General features: G+C 42.8%; 1 protein-coding gene across 2 annotated transcripts in view; it reads right to left on the bottom strand.

Moving 5' to 3' along the window:
* dpysl3 (dihydropyrimidinase like 3) overlaps nucleotides 1–21673 on the bottom strand; it is a 46905-nt gene that overhangs the window by 12285 nt on the left and 12947 nt on the right. For both annotated transcript variants that reach the window (XM_071916339.2, XM_078286506.1), the window contains exons 2-11: nucleotides 21555–21643; nucleotides 19450–19634; nucleotides 16330–16494; nucleotides 15414–15475; nucleotides 14482–14562; nucleotides 13234–13302; nucleotides 11934–12054; nucleotides 9794–9950; nucleotides 9095–9236; nucleotides 7451–7621 (exon numbers count right to left, since the gene is read on the bottom strand). In XM_071916339.2, the coding sequence (XP_071772440.1) occupies nucleotides 7451–7621; nucleotides 9095–9236; nucleotides 9794–9950; nucleotides 11934–12054; nucleotides 13234–13302; nucleotides 14482–14562; nucleotides 15414–15475; nucleotides 16330–16494; nucleotides 19450–19634; nucleotides 21555–21643 (1242 nt within the window). The remainder of the gene's footprint in view (nucleotides 1–7450; nucleotides 7622–9094; nucleotides 9237–9793; nucleotides 9951–11933; nucleotides 12055–13233; nucleotides 13303–14481; nucleotides 14563–15413; nucleotides 15476–16329; nucleotides 16495–19449; nucleotides 19635–21554; nucleotides 21644–21673) is intronic.

Here is a 21673-nt window from a genome sequence, read left to right as displayed (position 1 = left end):
CAGAACATTTTATCACACGTTAAGTCCTCCATATTCTGTTCTGTCAAACAAGCCCAAGTTTTTCAGCCAAATGTGTGACATGACTCATATCGTAGTGCCGCTGGATGAGGCAGCGCTTGAAATTCACAAGACAGGAAACAATGAAATTCACATTACAAATGATGAGCAGCTGCAGGACTTCTCTCTCTCTCTCTCTCTCTCTCTCTCTCTCTCATGGTTATTCTTTCCTTTCCCCCCCTCTACTCTGCTGCTCGCTCTCTCTTTCTCAGAAATCAATTCTCATTTTTCTTCTCCCTCTCCATCTTCTTTTCCTTCCTCCATCTCCTCTTTCTCCTTTCCATTCCCTCTCTCAATTTCTCTCTCTCTCTCTCTCTCTCTCTCTCTCTCTCTCTCTCTCAGTCTCTCTCTTTCTCCATCTGCCTCTAATGGCTCTTTATTGTGTCTACTGTACATCTTTGTTTTACAGCTCATACTTCGCCAGCATTACTGAACAGTGGATGCCACATTGCCAGTGTGTGTACAGCAGTGTGTGTGTTTATGTGACTGAGTGTGTGTGGGTATTTGTGGGTGACTCCCTAAATTCAAATAAAGTGCCTCTAGTGCCACTAAAGTAAATTTTGTTGTGGATGAATTACATTTATATTGGCCGTGAAGCGGAGTTGATCAATCTGCCACACTGTACAAAAAGACAGAGGGTTTATTGAGGCAACGTTGAAGGGAAAGTTCACAGTTTGAATAACAGTCAGTTCTACTGATTAGTAGCCAAGAAACCCTTGACAAAACTCAAAGTTATTGTAATAATTCCTCTAAATATTGCCTTTAAGTCCCCTAAGTTTATTCTTAGTATTACTACAGATTATGGACTTTAAGTTACACTATGTAAAATTTTCATGAAAAAATATTGCCTTATTTTCAATATAAGTAATGTGATTGGGTGTCTCCGTGATGCATGACACCCCCTGGTTTTGCTCATACTGTCATACTGTGTGTTGCTGAAACTGTGTCTGTAGGTCGTCGACGTCACCGAAGCGACAGGGAATTTGATTTATGGGAATTGGAGCCAAAAACCACTGGACAGTTACCACTCGTGGCCACAGGCGCCGCAAAACTGCAAAAACTGCAAAGTGGAGCTTTGAATGGAATGCCTTCCATGTGAGTTTTTGAGAAATGGTTTCAATCCCACTTGCTTTGCGTTACCATTGGTTAAGAATTGCTACCATTTTCTCAAAAAAAACGTTTTGGATTGTCCGGAGGTCGCCTGGGTATTAATAAATGGAAATGGCTTCTAAAAAGACCCTGAACCTTCCCTTCTAAGAGTCGTTAGAGCCATGATGGACAGACTGGATTCTTTGGTGGGTGGAACTGAGGAGATAATAAGGCGAGGATGGAGGGAAGGAGGGATAGTGGGAGGTAGAGAGAGGGAGAGGGGGATGGAAGAAGTGAAAACAAAGACAGAGGAGGAGATGAAGGGAAGGAGAGAGGGAGAAGGATGGATGGAGGGGTCGAGAATTACAGTGATACAGAATGACAGAGGGAGGGATGAGGATGGACGAAGAGAAAAGAAGAGACGGTGGAGGGTACGGGAGGAGGGAAAGGGATAGATGGAGGGGAGGAAAGGATGGATGGATGCATGGATGGAGTAGTTGATGAGAGAGGAGGAGGAGATGAAGGGAGGGAGGGATGGAAGAAGGGGAAAAAGAAGGCAAAAGGAGGGATGGGTGGAGGGAATACAGAGTCAGAAAGAGCCATAGAAGGAGGGAAGAAGCGGATGACAAAGGAAAAGATGGAGGCGAGGAGGAAGGAGAGAGAGGGGAGTAGACGAGAGCGAGGGAGAGATGGAGGGCCGTCTCCGCAGAGATGAGTCAATGTTCGGCTCGGTGTTAATTAGCAACATGTGGGGGGAACGAAGAAGAAAAATAAACTCCCCTTCTCTCTCTCTCGCTCTCTCTCTTAATCCCTCCTTCTCTCCGTCTCTCCCGTTCTTCATCATTCATCAGCTTGTTTCTTATACTTGTCTGTCTGGCATGTACAGTCCGGCAAAGACAAACAGCTGCCATCATCCAGCTGGGTCCTGATGACTCCATAGTGTCTCTCTCTCTCTCTCTCTCTCTTTTTTTCTCCGTATCCCTCTCTCTCTCCTTCTCTCACTCTCTCTCTCTCTCTCTACCTTGTTCTTTCACTGTATCTTTCTTTCTCTCCCCTTCTCTGTTTCACTGTTTCTCCCTCTACATCTTTTGATTACAGATCACTCCATAGTATCTCTCTCTCTCTCGTTCTTTCACTCTGTATCTTTCTTTCTCTTTCCTTCTCTGTTTCACTGTTTCTCCCTCTCTCCACCTCTTTTGATGACTCCATAGTATCTCTCTCTCTCCCTCTCTCCCTCTCTACCTCGTTCTCTCACTCTCTCCGTATCTGTCTTTCTCTCTCCTTCTCTGTTTCTCTCTCTCTACCTCTTTTGATGACTGACGACTCCGTAGTATCTCTCTCTTGTTCTCTCACTCTCTCCATAATCTCTCTTACTCTCTCCTTGATCTGTTTCTCCCTCTCTCTACCTCTTTTTCTCACCCGTCCTCTTTCTCTCTTCACCCCCTTCTCCCTCCTTCACTTGTTCCTGCTTGATTTATGTAATCCCCTCTCCTTTTTTTTTTTTTTTTCACCCCTATCCGCTATTCATCCCCTTCCAATTTCCCCCTCTGCCAACTTTCTTTTCTGGACATGTTCGTGATCTGCGATGGTTCCCCTCCCCTCATTCCATTGTTGCTCTTTTCCTCTGCGCACGGCCCTGTTTTCTGCTGCCGTCCAAATTCAGGCCAGAACAGGACATAACTAAGGCTTACCGCCTGCCAAACATGATGTCATGACCGAGCCCTGTGTGTAGGAGTGAGTGTGTGTGTGTGTGTGTGTGTGTGTGTGTGTGTGTCCGCCTGCTTGTGTCTATGTGTGAGAACGCTGTCCTTATATGCATATTATGTGTACACTGCAAAAACTGACATACTTGTTAAGTTATTTTATCTTGTATCCAGACTTATCAAGCTTATTTTAGGATTTTTTTTTTGTGAAATCATCTTACTGCACTGGCAGTATTGGACCAGCAAATTAGACTTTTTTGATGACTTTTTAGAGTTTTTTGGGGTAAAAGTCGAAACTGTCTTGGAGAACGTTTCTTGTGTCAAGATTTTCAGCATTGTTTTATGATGATTTCTTGAAAGAAGTCATATTTGGCATGTGTCAAGTGAAATGTATTGAAACCAGCAAGATTATCTGCCAGTGCAGTGTGATTTGACTAAAAATATCACAAAATAAGCTTTATAGCTCTGGAAACAAGTTAAAATCACTAGACAGCTTGTCATTTTTGCAGTGTACATCTATGTATTTATGTGTTAACAACAAGCAGTCCACACCAGATGTGTGGCTCACTGATGACAAAGTGAGACACTGCACCATCCCAGTTGTATTTACTATAAAGGGGAAGGCATCTCCCCAATGCAGGAGGCTGGTAAACAGGGCCGCTCCTGTTTGGCCGGGCATCAGAGTGTCCATTAAGGTGGATTTACGGCTGGGAGCTGCCGCCTTCTGCTCTTCTGCTCCGTTCTGTTCTGTTATTTTATCTGGAAGAGCTAACCGGCAGGAAATGAAAGGGTGACATCATTATGTAAGAACCCAGGGATCTCAGTGGATCTACTCCACATTTGGAGAAGGCGTATTATTAGTCCAATCCTCTCTCTCTCTCTCTCTCTTTCTGTCCTTCCCTTCCTCCCTCTTGAGACAGAGGAGTGCTCTTTCTCTGCTACCCAACAGCCACCACAGTGCCTTTGAGCAAGACAATTATAACTCACAAACTTTACTACACACAGGCTACATTTGCACATATATGTTATATATACATAGTGTATTTTTTGCATCTGTATTTATTCTTTATTCTTCTATTTTTTCTTATGTATTTGGATTTGTGCGTTGTCCTGTCTATGTGTGGTGTCTCAAGTATCTTGCTGCTGTAACAATTAGAATTTCCCTTTTCCTCTATCTATCTATCTATCTATCTATCTATCTATCTATCTATCTACACTGTGCCTACCACCATTCTCTAACATGCTTATGTAAAATGTATGTGTGTAAATCACAGTTGAGGTTGTAAATTGGTTGAATTAACAAATACTGTACATGCTAACAATGGCAATACTGATCCGTATTGCATTCTATATTATAGTCTCGCTCTCTCTATCTGCTATCCCCATTTCCCTCTCTTCTTCTCAACTGCTGTCAGTGTCCGCTGGGCTATTTTCCCCCCGAGTTCAATCCCCTCTTCCCTCACTGATGTATTTCTGTAAACAGGAAGTGCGCTAGGCTGGTAAAGCCTTAATTTCCTGTGCTGACACTTCCTCTGTTGCCAGAGCGACCGGTCTGGGCTCCTGAACTGTCTGTGCAGTCTTGGAGACTTCAGCACCCTCATCTGCCAGGGGATTATTATGTGTGTAATGTGTGTGTGTGTGTCTGTGTGTGTATGTGTATGTGCACATGGATGTGTGTGTGTCGGGGAACAGACTTTATTTAGGCTGACCAGAAGGAGTAAACTTCTGGTCAATCTCCAATCCTCTGCAGCGACACAGAACTTCTACTGTGTCAAACTTTTCAAAAGCCACACTGACATGTTTCCAGATATTGCTGCTGACACTCCCAGTGTTGCCGCTGTTGACGAGGAGAGCTCAAAAATGTCTATAAAGGCCAGCTGTATTTTTATTACAAGCTCGCAGAAGCCTTCATAACCCTGCTGCTGAAAGATTAGCAGGACATGCTAGCATCCAGCTAGTCAGCTGCGGGTGCCAGCTACTTGTTTTCATCACAGGGAGTCTGGGCCAGTCACTGCAAAACATAAAGTCCATCCAAACCAGTGGTTCCCAAACTAGGGTCCGGGGACCATCTGGGGTCCCTAGATGTTAGAGCCATGAGGGAATATATAAGGATGAATGTTTGGTTTCACTTATCTCCATACCTAACAATAAAAATCTTCTCAGAGATTCCTTATAGGACAAAACTTCTCAAATGGGGGTCTATTGTGTATCTATTTGGGGGTTCTTGACATGAAAATGCTTGGGAACCCCTGATCTAAACAAATTCAGTCAAATTCAGTGTTAAAATCTTTTTTTTTTTTAAAAGAGCAAAAACATCTGCAATGGGATAACACAATTTCACTTGTTTCTAATGCAGTTTCATTCGTTTCAGTTATTACAACTGAAATGTTGAACAATCCCCTGGTTTCAGAATATCGCTTGATTCAAGAAAATGTAATCGTATTGGAAACAAGTGAAATTATCTCACCACACTGGCAGATTCTTTTTCCCCACTTATTTTAGAAAAAACAGAATTAGCACTCAATAAAAAGATTCAATTGTTTAGTAGGAAGGACATTTTTTTTTTTACAATGCATGGTCCAGACTACCAATGATGAAAACTAGCTGGCACTGGCAGTGGAGAGGGGCCTACAGTTGTCAGGCCCGTCCAGGAGGAGTGCCAAAAAACATGCAAAGTATGTTCCGTTTTGGCAGTAACTGGGTATGCAGTAGAGTCTGTAGCAGTAGAAGCTGTGCATTGCACTTCTGGATGCTGGTGTATCTTGTAATGTTCGCACTACAGCTACCAGACCTGCATAAAATGGGATATTTTTATGTTTTTTAGCTTGCTTAAGTGGCAGATGGATTGGTTTTGCAATAGAGGGCAATACATTGAGTGCCATAAAGTTGAGACAATTACAGCAAATTATTTGAAAGTTAATTTATTATCCTGGTGCAGTAAACCCCACACGTCTGGTACTCCAAGTAGGGTAAAACTGACATCACAGTAGAAAATATTTGTATGTTTTGACCCCAAATTGGTAGCAGATGTAACTAGAGGGTTGTGATTTGTATCTTGATGATGTCTTTCAATTACTGTGAAATTATTTGGGTAAAAAGGATTTATTCAAATGTATGTAAATGTCTGCAAGAGTGGGTAGTAGTCCGGCTTGAACTCATAATGATTCAAAATCAGTGCAACATACTGCAATTGTCTATAAATGTGTAGAAAATGGTGAAGAGGAACAACCATGAGACTGCGAGGTGTAATGGAGGGTGTAACACACCGCCAGCTCTCATGGTTGTGATTCAAGCTGCATGTCGAATTAAGTTTCCCATGAAACCGAATGTCTAATCATGACCAGAGCTGTTTCCTACTCATGAGTCGAGTTGTTTTCCACCAAGCGATGTCTAAACATGTCCCAGATCTCTGGGGGTTTGCAAAGGTCTTTGATTCGTCGGCATTCAAATATAATCCTGTGCATTGATTGATGTAAACCCTGTATGGCTGCAATCATGAGAACATGAACAGAGCAGATCAAGGACAGATCATGCTGGATGATCTGGATGAGCAAAATATGTAGTATTTTATATGATGTAAGAAAATACCTATTAATTATTGTATACATAATAGAGTCCCTGTTGATAAACCATAGTTGGACTGGAAAAGGCGTTTTGGAAAGCGTATGCATCACTGACATTTATTGAAAAGGTTTTGGATGGATAATCCCACGTATTTGAATAATCCATATTTTTCACAAATCCATACTTCCGCCGTTTCTGAGGGTTTGGGATTTAGCGAGGCTCTACTTTACATCGAGAGCTGATTTGTGGGGCGAGCGCAGGGCGAGTCGTGTTAGTAAGTGGACATCCACTGAGACTTCATTTCCGTTCAGAGGAACTGAGAGATCTCTGGAAGCTGGTCAACAATGTGCTCTCTCTCTCTCTCTCTCTCTCTCTCTCTCTCTCTCTCTCTCCCTCTGCTTATCTCTCTCTCTCACACACACTTACACACATGGAGACATAGAGACACAGAAACACACACACATACAGTATACACACCACACATTGACATTTCATACTTACTCTTTCCCTAAAAATGAGGCCCCTCTCTATATCTCTCCCTCTTTTTCCGTCTGTCATTCTGTTTCTCTTTCTCTCTGCCTCTCTTTTTCTGGACCGACTTACACAAAGATTTCCGGCCCTGGCTTGGCTATATTCAGCCAATCATATTTCATCTGCACAAATAAATGTATGGGGTGATAATTCCACTTGGCATACCATGGTGAAATCTGGACCTAAAATAGTAACAGCCTTAGAGTTATCGTCTACAGTTATTCAAGAAAAAGACGGTGTACCTCTCCGCTGCGTTCAATCCCCCATACCAAGTTAGGTTCTCACTGCTTTAAATGTTGAACTCTTTATTAAGATTACTTTCTGCTTTATTGGACAGTAGAGAATGTGAAAAGAGGAGAGAGAAAGAGAGACTGCAAAAACACGCGCCAAAAGTCGTGAGTTGGATCCAAATCCAGTACGTAGTTGTCGCCGTAGTTTAATGAGCCTCCTGGTGGCTCACACCTCATCAAACCTTAGATCCTGAACTTTGACCTGCGCACACTTACCGAGTTGTGCGTCTTGGCAGTGATGGTGTGGACGGAGTCGGAGTCCCAGATGACCAGGTCGGCGTCGGAGCCCACGGCGATCCGGCCCTTACGCGGGTACAGGTTCAGGATCTTAGCAGCGTTGGTGCTGGTGACCGCCACAAACATGTTCTCGTCCATCTTGCCTGTAGTCTGGGAGGGGAAACAAGTGAAAAAGAGAAGAGTTCACATTTCAAATGATCAGGATGGGCAAGAGGATGAGGGATATGAGATATTGGAGAAATGTTACAGTGGCTCCTTTACACCGTCTTATATCCGCTTTGTGTCTGGATATGATTTAGCTGGTTAACATTTACACGTCATTAAAGGAAAAATCCACGCTAAAACACTTAAATGCAGGGCAACATCCATCACAGAAGAGGCAGAGATACCAATTTCAGATCTTCAGTGCATTTTGAGTGCATTTACACCTGGATTTTCTGGATTTTCTGCCTTTTTGCTCTATCTAGTAAGACTCACACTCAGGATGCATGTTAATACCAGGTATAAAGAGGGTGAATGTGAAATGTAGTGAGGATATTTAAAAAGGACTTTATTGGAGCGTGCACACACACACACACACACACACACGCACACACACATTCAGTCAAAGTTCGTTGTGAGCTGAGATTTTGTGTTCCTGCCCTAAGGGAAATGATTCAGCATTACTTTTTTCAGAACATCTACACTTCAGAGGCCGCGTCGCTGACAACTCCACAGCTGTCGAAAACTACAAACCCCTGCCTGTTAGCATTACCGAGACAACGTGATAACAGTGAGAAATAGAAAGAAGGAGGGAAAAAAAAACTGAGAGCATTGTGCTATATCCGAGGGTGAAGGAAAGGACAGATTTGGAGATAGACAGGAAAGGATAGAGCGAGGCTAAGAGAGAGACAGAGTAAAGGAAGCAAGAGAGAGGGAGGGAGAGAGTAAGAGAGGCAAACTGAGAGAGAAAGAGAAATAGCTGAAGAGAGCAACATAGAGGAGAACAGCAAGAAAAGAACAAGAATAGACAGATAAAAGGATTATAGAGACAAAGAAGAGCTTCCTTAAATAAAAACAGAAACCACAGAGATGAGACTGATTTAAATCTGGCTGCAGAGGAGCAGACTGAACATCACAGAACAGAAAAGCAAACTTGGATAAACTTAGATAGTTTATAACAAAACTAAAAAAGGAGAAGGCTTAGAAAATGGAAACTGGAAACAAAGACAGTAAATGAACAGCGTAGACTATAGTAACAATTGGTGTTGCATGATTCAGGTGTGGCCTCTACTTTGTTAGTTATAACTATACATATAGGCTTATCCAAATATGCTCTATTTACCAGCTGTTACCAGAAATCTGTGACTCAATATTTAAAAAGTACAGAATTAAATATGTCAGTACTATCTAGGTTGAAGTCTTAAGATAGCTAATAACCTCAATGATATTCCATAATGAGTATTATCTTCATGTCATGTCAGAAATGGAGAGGGTTTGGCCCTCTCCTTCTTCAAGGAGAAGAATTATGGGAGACGAGAGATGCATACACATATATACTGTATATATATGTTGCATTCCATTCCAATTCCACTTCCAAAGATGAAAAAAATGGAATAGAAAAAGCATGTAGCCAGTCCTCACCACAGCCTTATCCCAGATGAGGGCCATCCTCTCCTCCACACCATTGACCCCCTCAGGGATCTGGGTGAAATCGTCCTTGCCAATGGCCTTCTGGGCCACGCTGAAGGTACAGTGAGCACTGCCAGTCACATTCAGGTCTCCACTGGAGGGGGAGAGAGACAAGAGAGAAAGAGAGACGAGAGAGAGAGAGAGAGAGAGAGAGAGAGAGAGAGAGAGAGAGAGAGGAGTCACAAAGTATTACAATGGGACAGTAGTAATCATTTTGACCATTTTTGTTTATCCTTTACTTTTTACTTTAATTTCAGCTTGATACTAACATGTATATATACTCATATTATTTACTATATATATGGAGCACATATTTCATATTTAGTCATCCATCTAGTAAGCAATCGAGACTCTCAGTAACAACTGTAAGTTATAATTTTAAGTAAAAACTGTAATTAAAAGCATGGGTTTCCAGTATGAAAAAAACAGCTCACTGATTATTTCTATATGGTTTGGATAGGAATATTTATGAGTAAGGGACAAGTGCCTACATCACTTACATGTCTGCATTACCTCTTTGTGTGTATACAGTAGCTTTAGGTTGCTATGAGATATAACATGATGTCAATACGCCATGATAAACTGCTCAGTTTAGGACAAAAGGCTAAACAGGTCAGCAGCCTGAACAGCAGGGGGCAGCGTGGTACGTACCTGGCCAGCAGTGTGTTCAGATAGTCTGGGGTGGTGGGATCGGGGCTGAGGGGCGGTGATGTTACAAAAGAGGCCGCCTTGGCCCAGTTCTTGCTCCAATAGTGCGTCCCGTCAGTCCCAAGGCTGGCCGTGATTGGCTCCCCAAACACAACATTTCCTGGGAAAAGAAATCACAGTAGAAACCTGGTTGAGCGTCTAATCAAATCAACTCTCATTTGAATCACTTTCGGGAAATCAAAATCATCAAACTACGCACTTGTTGCATCAGTCAGGCCTGAATAACTTGTGGACAGTTTAATCTCGCTAAAAGGGTCGGGAATTTATCTGACACAGTGTTTGCAGGAGAGGAGCCATAACTAATGTTTGAAAAGCCAAACGTCACTCTTGGCCAGGAGGGATTCCACTTTGGCTCGATGGTCGTTTGGCTTGTGCATTTTATACAGAAATGTACTTTTACTTGATTTTATTGATTTGATTTTGTTTCTTTTTACTGTTCTTGCAGTTCTCATTGCTTTCATTTACTGTTGTTTTATTGGCACTGTTTTCTTCTTTTACTTGTTTCTTCCTTTTACTGTTCTTACAGTTGCCATTGCTTCTATTTACTGTTGTTTTATTGCTACTGTATCGTCATTTCATCATTTTTAGAGATATTTTATTATTATGATGGAAGTTATTATTGTTCCCCCCATGTGAGTGACAGACCAGTTTGATTCCTGTCAGTTACACTTAGTCTACAAGTCTTGTGTTGCTTTACGCATCTTTGCCCTCACATCTCACTGTTTCATATCTTTCCTGGCTAAGATGTGAAAGCTCAGGAATAGAGCCAAGCAGTAAAGCAGGGGCAACAGACAAGGGGCCAAACTTGCATTTGTACACCCATATACGCCATTTAGGGACATATACACACATGCACGCAAAAAACAAGGCCTTCTGAGGACAGCTCTCACGTCCTCAATGAAGACATCCAAACACACATTCTTCTTCCCTCCATTTTCTCCCACCCATTCTCAAAAGTTGTATATCTCTCACTCCATCACACCTAAGGAGCGCCTCACTTCCCCTCTGCTCTTTCCTTCCTGGGACTGTGAGCAACGGCAGAGGCTCAGCGTGACAGCTGAGCCACGGTAAAGGTCTGAATGACAAAGCTGGGGATTCCTCTGAAAATAGCCTCCTTTTTCATTATGTCTAGTTTGTGTACATCTGCGGCGTGGGGTCAGACAGTGAAATCATCTTATAAGGGCATAGGTGCACTGGGTATGTGCATTCCTAACGTGAGAGAAATGAGACAGAAACAAGACAACCATTGAGCTAAGGTCAAATACCAAAGGAGTACTCAGAGAGAAAAAGGGCGGCCTTAAAATACCATCGAATCTACAGGAGTATTAAAAGCAAGTAAGGTAACACATTCCAAAAATAGGACAAAAAGAGGAAAACATTTGAAACAAATAGATCTTACACACTTTTCCTGGACTATAAATTGTCTTCTGTGTCTTGTTTCTTTATTCTGTTTTCCTTATCATCTACTGATCTGAGTACCATAAAATTACAAATAATAGGCAAAATGAGGATACACACATAAGCCGATGCTAAAAGGAATACCGTGATAAGATGTGCTCAACAGTAAGTTTGGGGGCATTTTATTGAGCAACAGTGCATGTGAGATTATGCAAAGATAGATTGTACCCTCCACTAATCACACACAGTGTACTAAAGAGCCAGCGTGCAGCACAGCAAACTAGACAAACACTCGACAGCCAGAGGTAAGACTGAAATCTTCTTCATCTCAAGCTCTAAGCTGATCCGAGAGCTTATTGGCCGAAGAGACGATGCGCTCCTTCCATTCCAATTACAATCTGTTATTTGTAATGTCTGCTGTTGCTGATGCTCATGTTCACCTTTATGTGTAAAATATAACATGTACTCTCATATTATTGCTAGAATGTAAAACTCACTATGAGGTTATTACCTATCTTATGTACCTTTTCTGGCAATATAGCAACATTGTAGAGGATACAATCATTCACTTTTTTTTAAATATTGACATAATCTCCATTGGGTGACAACAGTTTTTCCCAAAATGGATATACTGGACAATACTGCATATTGCCTTTTGGGATGAGGTCTTGAAGCTGCTGTTTACCTTTCTTCCTGGCCTGTGAGATGATGTCGGCGGCGCTCTTGCTCATGACCCGGGTCACGTACAGAGGACAGTTGGTCTGGCTGGCGATGGTGATGGCACGAAACACCGCCTCCGCCTCCAGCTAGGGAGGGGACAGGACAGCGTGGTTAACTTGTGAATGCTTTTTACATTAGCTTTTTTTTTTTTTTCAAATAAACTTCTTCAAAATATCCTACCCGCAGCGGGATGACGTGTTTTTGGAGCCATATTGTATGAATAATTCATCTTTGACCAAAATGGCAGGTGGAACCATATAATTTCCACATCACAGACAAAGCTTTGGTTAGATGAGGCATTTATTGAATTACATTTGGTTAGGGTTGGTTTAAATTAAATGAGATGAGCAAACAAACACTAAAATAACAATTTGATGATGATGAGGGCAAACACATCTCACACACACACACATTTCCCTTTCTCTCTAATTGGGAAAATCCAAAATATGCAGAATACAGTCCATAATATGCACTGAAAGGAAATTACAAATTACAAGCAAATACTCCACCTGCACATCTTTAAACACATTTTAGAGACACATCACCATTAGAGAGTGCCTGGCATTCAATTGTCCTCACTGTTAAGTTAATAAAATGTCAGTTCCTATGTTCCCTTGTTTGTGAAAGCCAGGAGCAACAGAGAAAAAATATGTTTCGCTTTAAAAGGTACGTCGCCAATAGAAAGTTGAGGCTGCCTCCAGTTGTGATGACTGTCTCCAACATGCGTTTGTATTTTGCAAAATGACGCACACACTTTGGTTGCTTATTGTGCCCGGGTATACGAGCTCAACCTGGGTCCAATAACCAATAGATTAAAACCAACCTAGACACCAGACACTGATAAAACCACTCTTCCAACTTGGCCTCTGCTCAATTAAATTATGTTACCACACTCTTGGTACTTAGCACTCCACTTAACTGCATGACACTACGAGACGGGGATCCAAACTACTTCAGCCCACTGTATCAGAGAGTGGAAAACCCCAGTCAAACTAAAGGCAGACAAGTGGCTGAATTTAAAGTGTGGCTTTCATTTTGCTGTTTGTTGAAGTAAAATTAGCAGCAACAATTGGGGGAACCAGAGAATTTTCACTCCAGGTCTCTAATGGGTCTGAAACCAGATGTGTGTAACAAGAACAATGTGTGTGTGAAGATCGGTCCAGGAAATTCATCATGGATGATGTGAGTGGCAAAGTCTGTGTGCGTGTGTGTGTGTGTGTGTGTGTGTACTTATATGTATATGTATGTGTGTGTGTGTGTCTCACCTCCTCTGGCCTGCTCAGCACATGTCCCTCTGGTCCAGTGATACCCATCTGCAGCATGCGGGCCTGCTCCTGTTGGACAAAACACACTTATTAGTTAGCTCACAGATGCATGACTACACACACACACACACACACACACACGCAGACATTCAGACACACACATCCCGACAGTGAGTGCAAACTTGTGTCAAAACGACAGTGGAAAGTTCAGTTTGGTGCTCAGTGGTTTAAATATTCTTGCGCTGATGCAAAGGTTTGGTCGCAGTCCAGAAAGATATTCTGTTCCTGCCTCTTTCTGCCTGTGTGAAGAGTGTGTACGGAGATGCGAGCAGCACATCTGTGTCAGGCCACACACACAGAGGATTGTGGGAATCTCTGTGGGATCTCCGTACGGATCACGTGCACCGCCCGAACATTTCAACATTTAGCTTTAGTCGCGTAGAAAATGCATAGGAATGAATGGATCTCAGCCAAATGAGACAGAACGACTGGTCAGTTGCATGTGTTCTTCGCAAGTAAACGCCGTTTCCCTGCGTGTTGCGACACGCCGTCTCTACAGCGCTGACAACATTTGTCACACACGGGTATAAACAAGGCCTGAACCAGACACTCTACCCCAGCGGCTTTGAAGTCAATTCAGGTCACGATAGAATCTAGTGGTTCAGACAATTTTTTGGGGGGTTTAAAAGCTGATGAGAATCAGACTCGCTCAAAGTCCCAGTTTAAGATTAGATAGGAGAGCTGGGATTTGCGAGGAATCAGACTAAACACACACACACACACACACAGACACAGAGTGACAGAATCCAGGCGTAGTCTGGAGTTCTGACTAATACTAACCCTCTCAATCCACCAACTATTACTGTCCATTCACTTTCATTTGCCCACAGATACGGCACAGGCCTTTGTAAACTACACCCACACATTACTGTCCTACTGGAAACCCATTCTCCCTCTCATCAGTGACAGTGTGTTTAGTCTGTGGGAAAGAGGAGAACGCGTGACTAGGTGGTGGAGATGCACTGCGATAAAGCTCGACTGTAAAGCTGCACTGGAGTGAACTGAAACTGAAATAAATCAAACTAAATTAAAACAGCAGATCGGGGAGCTGGACATGAAGAAGAGCAATAAAAGAGAGGGCAGTAGAGGAGAAGAAGAAGGGGAAGGGAAAGGGAAGATAGGAGAGGAAATGGAGGGAGGAGGAGGGGTATCTGTCGACTGTCGGTTTATTTATCTCTTTTTTTTTACCTCGGCGATGATCTCTCCATTCTCGGCATGGACCTGAGCGATGCCTCCGTTCTCCGCCAGGAAGGTGAAGATCTCATAGAGCTGGAAGAGACACACACACACACACACACACACAGTGAAATTACAGTGATGTTGTTTTTCCACTCTAGCCCCAGTTGTTTACACAGGAAAATGGACACTCCTTTTTATCCTAGAGGTCACCGTGAAGCCTCGATTTAGAAGAAGCCCACAATTTACATGATGTCTGCCACGATGCACTGCAATTACCGTGTGTGGTCTCCAGAAACGGGTTAAACTCGTGTGGGATGAGCCGCCGTTATAATCTCGCTCCGCCGCAGGTCCTGAACGAGCCGCATGACATCAGTTTTTCAAGCTGCACCGTTTCGGTTGCATCATGTGTTTACCTCCGGTGACCGAGCGAATGAGTTACGGGCGAACGAGAAAAATCAAGAATCCCGCCTATGTTTTTATGACTGGAGTCTGTTGCTGTTTCACTGCAGAATTAGTTGGGAACATTGTACGTATTCCTCCTACAAAATGCTCAGTATACCCATGTTTTTAAGCTATAAACGTAAATCTTTATGATGACAATTCAGACTATACACCGTAGTAAGCCATATTTCGCTGATATAAGTTACCGGGATATTTTAAGGGGAAAAGCATCAATTATAGCTTTTCTGAAAATATACACTTATATTTTTGTTAATATTGGTGGTTCTTATGCCTTATGGTGATCACCAACTGGCGGTCATAGTTCACTCACTTTTTAAATATTATGCTTTATGGCTATCCAAGATCAAAATAAGTTGACTTCCCTGGTTAAACACCTAACAACACCTCTATGGTTTGATTCCTACTAGAGCCGCACTTTCTGTATATAAGCACATGCACAGTGTATGCACCCACCAAATTGCACATATTAGACATTGTACCTCGCTGTTGCTCATCTGGTAGTAGTCCTTGTAAGCCATGTAGACCTGGAACGAGTTAACACCTGTAAAAGAGGGAAACAACATGAAGAACAAAACAAGAAAAGCATGTGGAAAATGTGAGGATCATGCTTCCGGAATGTGATGAGTCCTAGAGAAGCTAAAGGTGGCTGTGAAAGTCAACTGAGCAAGCCAGGATGCGGTCATTCCAGATAAGGATGTGAGTTCAGTCTTATGTTGAAACATTGTTTGATTTCTGAGAATGGGGAGGAGAGGAAGTTTGCCCTATCAGTCACACAGTTTGTCTCTCTGTCACGCTGCCTGCCTGCCCAGCTCTCACAGCAGTCCTGTATAACTCAATGAGTAGCATAAACATTAACACTGCACTAACACATCTGACGCTGCTGCAATTAGGGCTTTGATTACCACCTATACTAAAAATGTTTGCACTCATGCTGCTGTAACACACTTAAAACAGAAGCATCCACCGAATGGTTGCATGCATTGTTGGGGAACAGTTTCACTACATCGATTTAAACAACTAGTTTAGTTACATTTCACAGTGGCTTGGTGGTAATTAAACTAAATTCTAAGTTGGATTGTGCTTTTTGTCATTTTATGATGTAGTTAACTACTGCAACTACCAAATGTTTTGGGCTATAAAAGGAAAAAAAACAGGGAATTGCATTTTTTCATCGTTTTATTATGATTATGATTTATTTTCATTGCTGCTTCTCATGTTTTGATTCAACCTCCTTTGACCCGCTGCCCCTGCAAACGACTTTTTCCAAGTAACTTCAGTTAACAGAACTATATTTCTCTTGACCGCAGCTGAAGAAACTGTGAGCTTGTAAACCTATACTTTCAAACTGGCTTCTCCAAAACTGGATATATGTTATGTTACACTACCATCACCCACCTTTCTCCTTGATGAGGGTGTCCACCTCCTGCTTCACGCTGTCGTTCCAGTGGGTGATGTCCACATGGAGGGAGTAGTCGCAGCAGGTCTTCTCATCGGCCCACTGCCTCCACTGGTCATAGGACTCCATCAGGCTGCTACCTGGCTCCGGGATCACATGGTCCACTGGAGGAGATGGAGGGGTGGAGGAGAGGGAAGGCGAGGAGGGGAAGACGGGTGGTAGTGGAAGGGAAGGGGGGAGGACAGGAGGAGAAGAGGGGGAAGGTATGGTGGAAAAAAAGGAGAAGAAAAGTTTGGCGGGAGGAAAGGATTTTAGGAAAGGTGGGAGGTTGCAAGGAGAGATGATGGGAGGTTTGGGAGGTAAGGAGGGAGGGGGAGAGGAAGAGGAGAAACAGGTGAAATGAAAGGAACAGACAGAAATCGGAGCGACAGAGAGGTGAGAGGAAGGGAGATACAGACAGAAGGAGAAAGGGGGATGTCAGGATGTGTCTGATGGCGTTTCCACTTTATTGTTTATCTTACATAACCTGTCTCTCTGTGTTCCTGCAGTGCTGAGCCAGCGGGGACCAGCCATGTCAGATGTCACATTACATTATACGTCTTTGTCTGGATGAGGGTGTCCTTGAAGAATTTGGGGCCACTTCAACAGCCATTTTCAGACTTTCACTCTTTTTTTCCCCTGTAACCAAGGTCGGCTTTGTAGGCTAATGCCTTTTGGGATCCTATCTAACTCAATGGGTAGAGCATGGTGCTAATGTGTATGGGGTAGGGGTTCAATTCCCACTGGGGCCACCCAGGCTAAAAATGTGTGCATTGGTACACTCTAAGGTGCTTTGGATGAAAGTATCTGGCAAATGGCATTATGCTAGGTCTTGTTTTATGTATTTTATACACTGATTGGACTTGGGAAAGCTGTGGAAATGTAGTGTAACCAGCAGCTTTATAAACTTTAGCTAAAATATAATTCAGAATAGTCCTATTAAAAGACACCTTGCTGTTGAAACAAACATCTTTCTAAGAATAATTTCATTGAATCGATATAACTCAGATGTGGGAAGCAAACTGTGTGTGTGTAGTTAGATTTAAGTTAATTCTGATATTCTCCACATAAAAACACAATTTCAATTCATAAGCAAAACATTATACCCCATTAGGGATGGGATGATATGCTTATCTCACGATATGATTTGATACATGATATCGGGTTCATGATTCGATACAACCATGATACGATGTAATAAATAAAAGCTCAATGACAAATTAGTATGACTGTGCAGAATTATGTTTATTTCTGAGCCACAAATCATTCTACTTCTTTTACTAGAATGTAAACAGCAATTCAAAAATGTCATTACAAAGTGCAAATAATATAATTTGGATGGAGAGCTTGTGAAATTGGGCAAACCGTCTCATTTGTGATTTCTACAGCAGAATAAAATGTAGCTAATATCATGATTCATTTTTCGGCCCCACAATACGTATTGTCGCATTTTTGTATTGCGATACATTGATTTTCGATATATGGTCCCATCCCTATACCCCATGCATCTTAATGAACATACAAATAACAAATAGGACAACAATGCACTCAAGGGGGCTGTGGCATGTGTGTATCTGCATGAATTATTTATATATTTTAATACAAACAATACATATTTGCATTTGCGCATGCCTGCATGTGTGTATGGGTGTGGATGTACAGGCTTTTTGCGTGTCTGTTTCCACTGAAATCAGTCCCGAGACAAAGTAAATCCTCAACCGTACACGCAACATTATCGCCATGCACAAAATATCCCGGCCCGTCTTACTCAGCTGTAGTAAAATGAGGCCGCCTGCTGGCTCGCCACCTGACTGGCTTCTTTATCTCATTAAAGACGACCCAATCTGCTTAGCCTGTTCTTTGCATGTTAATAGGATAGAGCTGGAAACGGCAGTCACTGAAAAGCCCTGTTGTTTACGCCGCTGACGGTCTGAACCACTGTTTTGTTCAAACACGACATGAACCGTTAGCCGAGACTGGGGCCGACACCCATGCATGCGAAAAACTGGCACACATGCACACAGGCAGATACCAAAACATGGTACACATATACACTTTCTCTCTCTCTCTCTCTCTCTCTCTCTCTCTCTCTCTCTCTTCCACACACACACACACACACACGCTGGAATATAATCCCTCTATGAATGGAGCCCATGAATAGACTTTACTACTGTAGCACGCCTGTTAGTGGATGTGTCTGTTTCCACACAGAGCCAGACTGGCAGACAAACAGCAGAGTCGCAGCCAGCTCAATAGGAGTTGATGGTATTAATGAGACCGTGGTATCTACCAGCTGTTAGGGCCTGGTCTCCCAGCTACATGGAGCACACAAAACACACACACACACACACACACACACACACACACACATACTGTACGTAGACAAGCATGCACAAACACTGGTGCTCTATTTCCATGGGAGCAGTGTTTCACCCTGTGCTAGCCCCCTCTCTCTCTCTCTCTGTCACACACACACACACACACACACACACACACGTCCAACCGCCCTCCACTCAGTCTTTTGTATGGTCCTCCTTTGGATTGCTGCCCATAACAGACCCAGAATTGCTCCCCATCCCTTCCTCTATTCCTGCTGGTGTCTCTGCCCTCCCCTCACTGCAAAAAAAATCTCCATCTTAACAAGCCATTTAGTCTATTAGTGAGTCCTAAAATTTAAATTTTCTTAAAACAAGTGAAAAAATCTGCCAGTGGGGGTCGATAATTTCACTTGTTTCCAACGCAAATCAACTTGTTTCAAGAATTTTGTAGAATCAAGTGTCATTTTCTTGATAGTAGTGCAGTGATCTGCCTTATTCTGACTTGTTTCCAGACACTGGCACTCATTTCTAGAAAAATTACTGAAACAAGTGAAACTGCATTGGAAGCAAGTGGAGTTATCTCACCATTCTCTCTCATTGGTAGATTTTTTTTCACTTGTTTTAAGAAAAATAAGATTTGAAGGCTTAATATGAGACAAAATGACTTGTTAGGATGGAATTTTTTTTCTTTTCAGCTTTAACATGCTTTGTCTACACCCAACTTTCATGATGTGGACTATTACAGTTTCCTCCACCCCTTACCGATCATGGTCGTCCCCCCAGCGAGAGCGGCCTTTGAGCCCTGGCCGAAGTCGTCCACGGTGGTGGTTCCACGGTAGGGCATCTGGAAGTGGGTGTGGATGTCGATCCCACCCGGGATCACCATCTTCCCGTTGGCCTCGATGGTCTTCACCCCACCGGGAACGATCAGGTTGTCTCCAATCTGCCTGTAAAGGGGAGCAGAGGGCGATGTTAGGGGTTCAGTGGTGTATGATTATATAAACAATGTTCTCAAGAACTGGCAAACTTGTTAAGTTATTTTATCTCATATCCAGATTTATCAAGCTTATTTTAGGATTTTTTTAGTTATATCAAATCATCTTACTGCACTGGCAGATAATTTGACCAGTGACATTTTTTTCAGGATAATGCAACTTGTTTCAGGACATTTACTTGGTAAAAGTGAAATTGGAGAAGGTTTCTGGTTTCAGGATTTTCTTCACTGTTTTATGATGATTTCTTGAAAGAAGTCATTTTCAACTAGCAACTAGACAGCTTTTGCATTTTTTGCAGTGCTCACATGTTTTGGTATCAGAAAATGGTGCTTTTTCTGGTCATATTACATGTAATATGTGTGACATGACTCAATGCCAATGACCTTAATGTATTCTCAAGGAATTTAAGATCAAATCAAGTGAACCCAGCAAGCATTTCATGGACAGTGACATGTCAAGTTCAACATCAACCCTAACAAGCACAAACAATTACAATATGATATTATGGCATGGTAAAAAATCAGAGTAACACAGGTTTAGGAACGGTTTTGCACTGATGTCAGAAAAATATTTAGGTCCCTGATTTCAGAAAACCATGCAGGTAGCGGCTACTGAGAACTACAGATGTCGCCTCAACTTTCATTTTGGCACTATAATTACACCGGTTTTCAATAATGGTGCAAGCCGTCGCATCAACATCTGTTCAGTGTCAAAATGTTGGCCGGGAGAAAGGAAGTCTGGTTTGAATGATACAAATATTAAAATTCTATGCAAAAATGTTCTGGAATTTAAAGTGACGCCAAAACAAAGTCAACCAATCTTGAAACGACACAATCTCTCCATCGCCACGACGCGTCAACACACTTCACCCCCGAGGGTTTGCTCAAACTGAGCAGACCGGCCAGACAGACCGACACGCAGAGGCCACAGTCTGGGTGAGTTTTCCAGCAGCCTGATGCTACCAACAGGCTTCTGGGTAATTGTTATGCAACGCCAACCTTCCTGTGGGTGCCTCTCCCTGAGCTGCCTCACTAAGAGGCAGCGGGGGGACAAAGGGGCTAATTGGTAAATCGAGTGGGAACAGGACCGGGAGAGAAAAAGAGTTGGGACGGAAAGAGTGAGAGAAAGAGAGAGTCAGAGTGATACAGAGAGGGGAATTCACCCAAACCAGCCCGGCCTCTTGTCTGGTGGGGCTGTAAAATACTCGCCCTGGCACAGAAGAATGGGGGACTATAGGGTGGGGGCGAGCACCCTGCCCTGCCTTTGATCCAATGGGCACTAGGGTGGGTGTGACCACCAGGACCAACTGCCATGCCATTGGTCCAGTGAGCAGCAGAAACAAGTCCTCTGTTTTTGGCCCAGTTCAGCCAGCAGGACACAGTGTGAATGAACGGGCAGTTTGCACAACACACATTTGAGAGGGAGATTTAATTAAATTTAGCTCGATTTAATTTAGATTGTACTGATTGCACTTCCTTAATGGTTCCTTACACCGAGAGCGATACTCCCCCTTTTGTGCACTTGTCTCAAGGCTTAAAAATCCTAATAAGTAAAGGGAATTTAATACATGAAATTAATATGAGATCATGGCTTTCACATGAATTCACCTGATTTGATGGAGAGAGCAGGTTGTCAAAACTTTGCACACATATCTCAGTGAGAATTTCTTTTCAGTGTCTTTTCAATTTTGTGCAATGGTGACCTGTGGTGTCATGGGAAAGACGCGGTGAAATCAGAAAGAGGAGAGGCAACGGATGAGATAAAAATGAGACTGGCTGAAAGTTTGAGTGAATGGATGAGGAGCAGAGAGGATGAAAGGAAATGGGAATAGATGAGAGCGGAGCAGAAAGAAGGAGAGTACTCAGGACTTACTTAATGAGGCCATCCTCCATGTAGATATCGGCACAGAAGGACTGGTCATCATTCACGATCCTCCCACCTTTGATCAGAAGCCTGTCGCTCTGCAGAGAAAGAGACGGGGGGGGGGGGGG

Source organism: Centroberyx gerrardi, chromosome 11 (assembly GCF_048128805.1).
Source record: "Centroberyx gerrardi isolate f3 chromosome 11, fCenGer3.hap1.cur.20231027, whole genome shotgun sequence".
Lineage (NCBI taxonomy): Eukaryota > Metazoa > Chordata > Actinopteri > Beryciformes > Berycidae > Centroberyx > Centroberyx gerrardi.
This window is presented reverse-complemented; position numbering and strand designations above follow the sequence as displayed.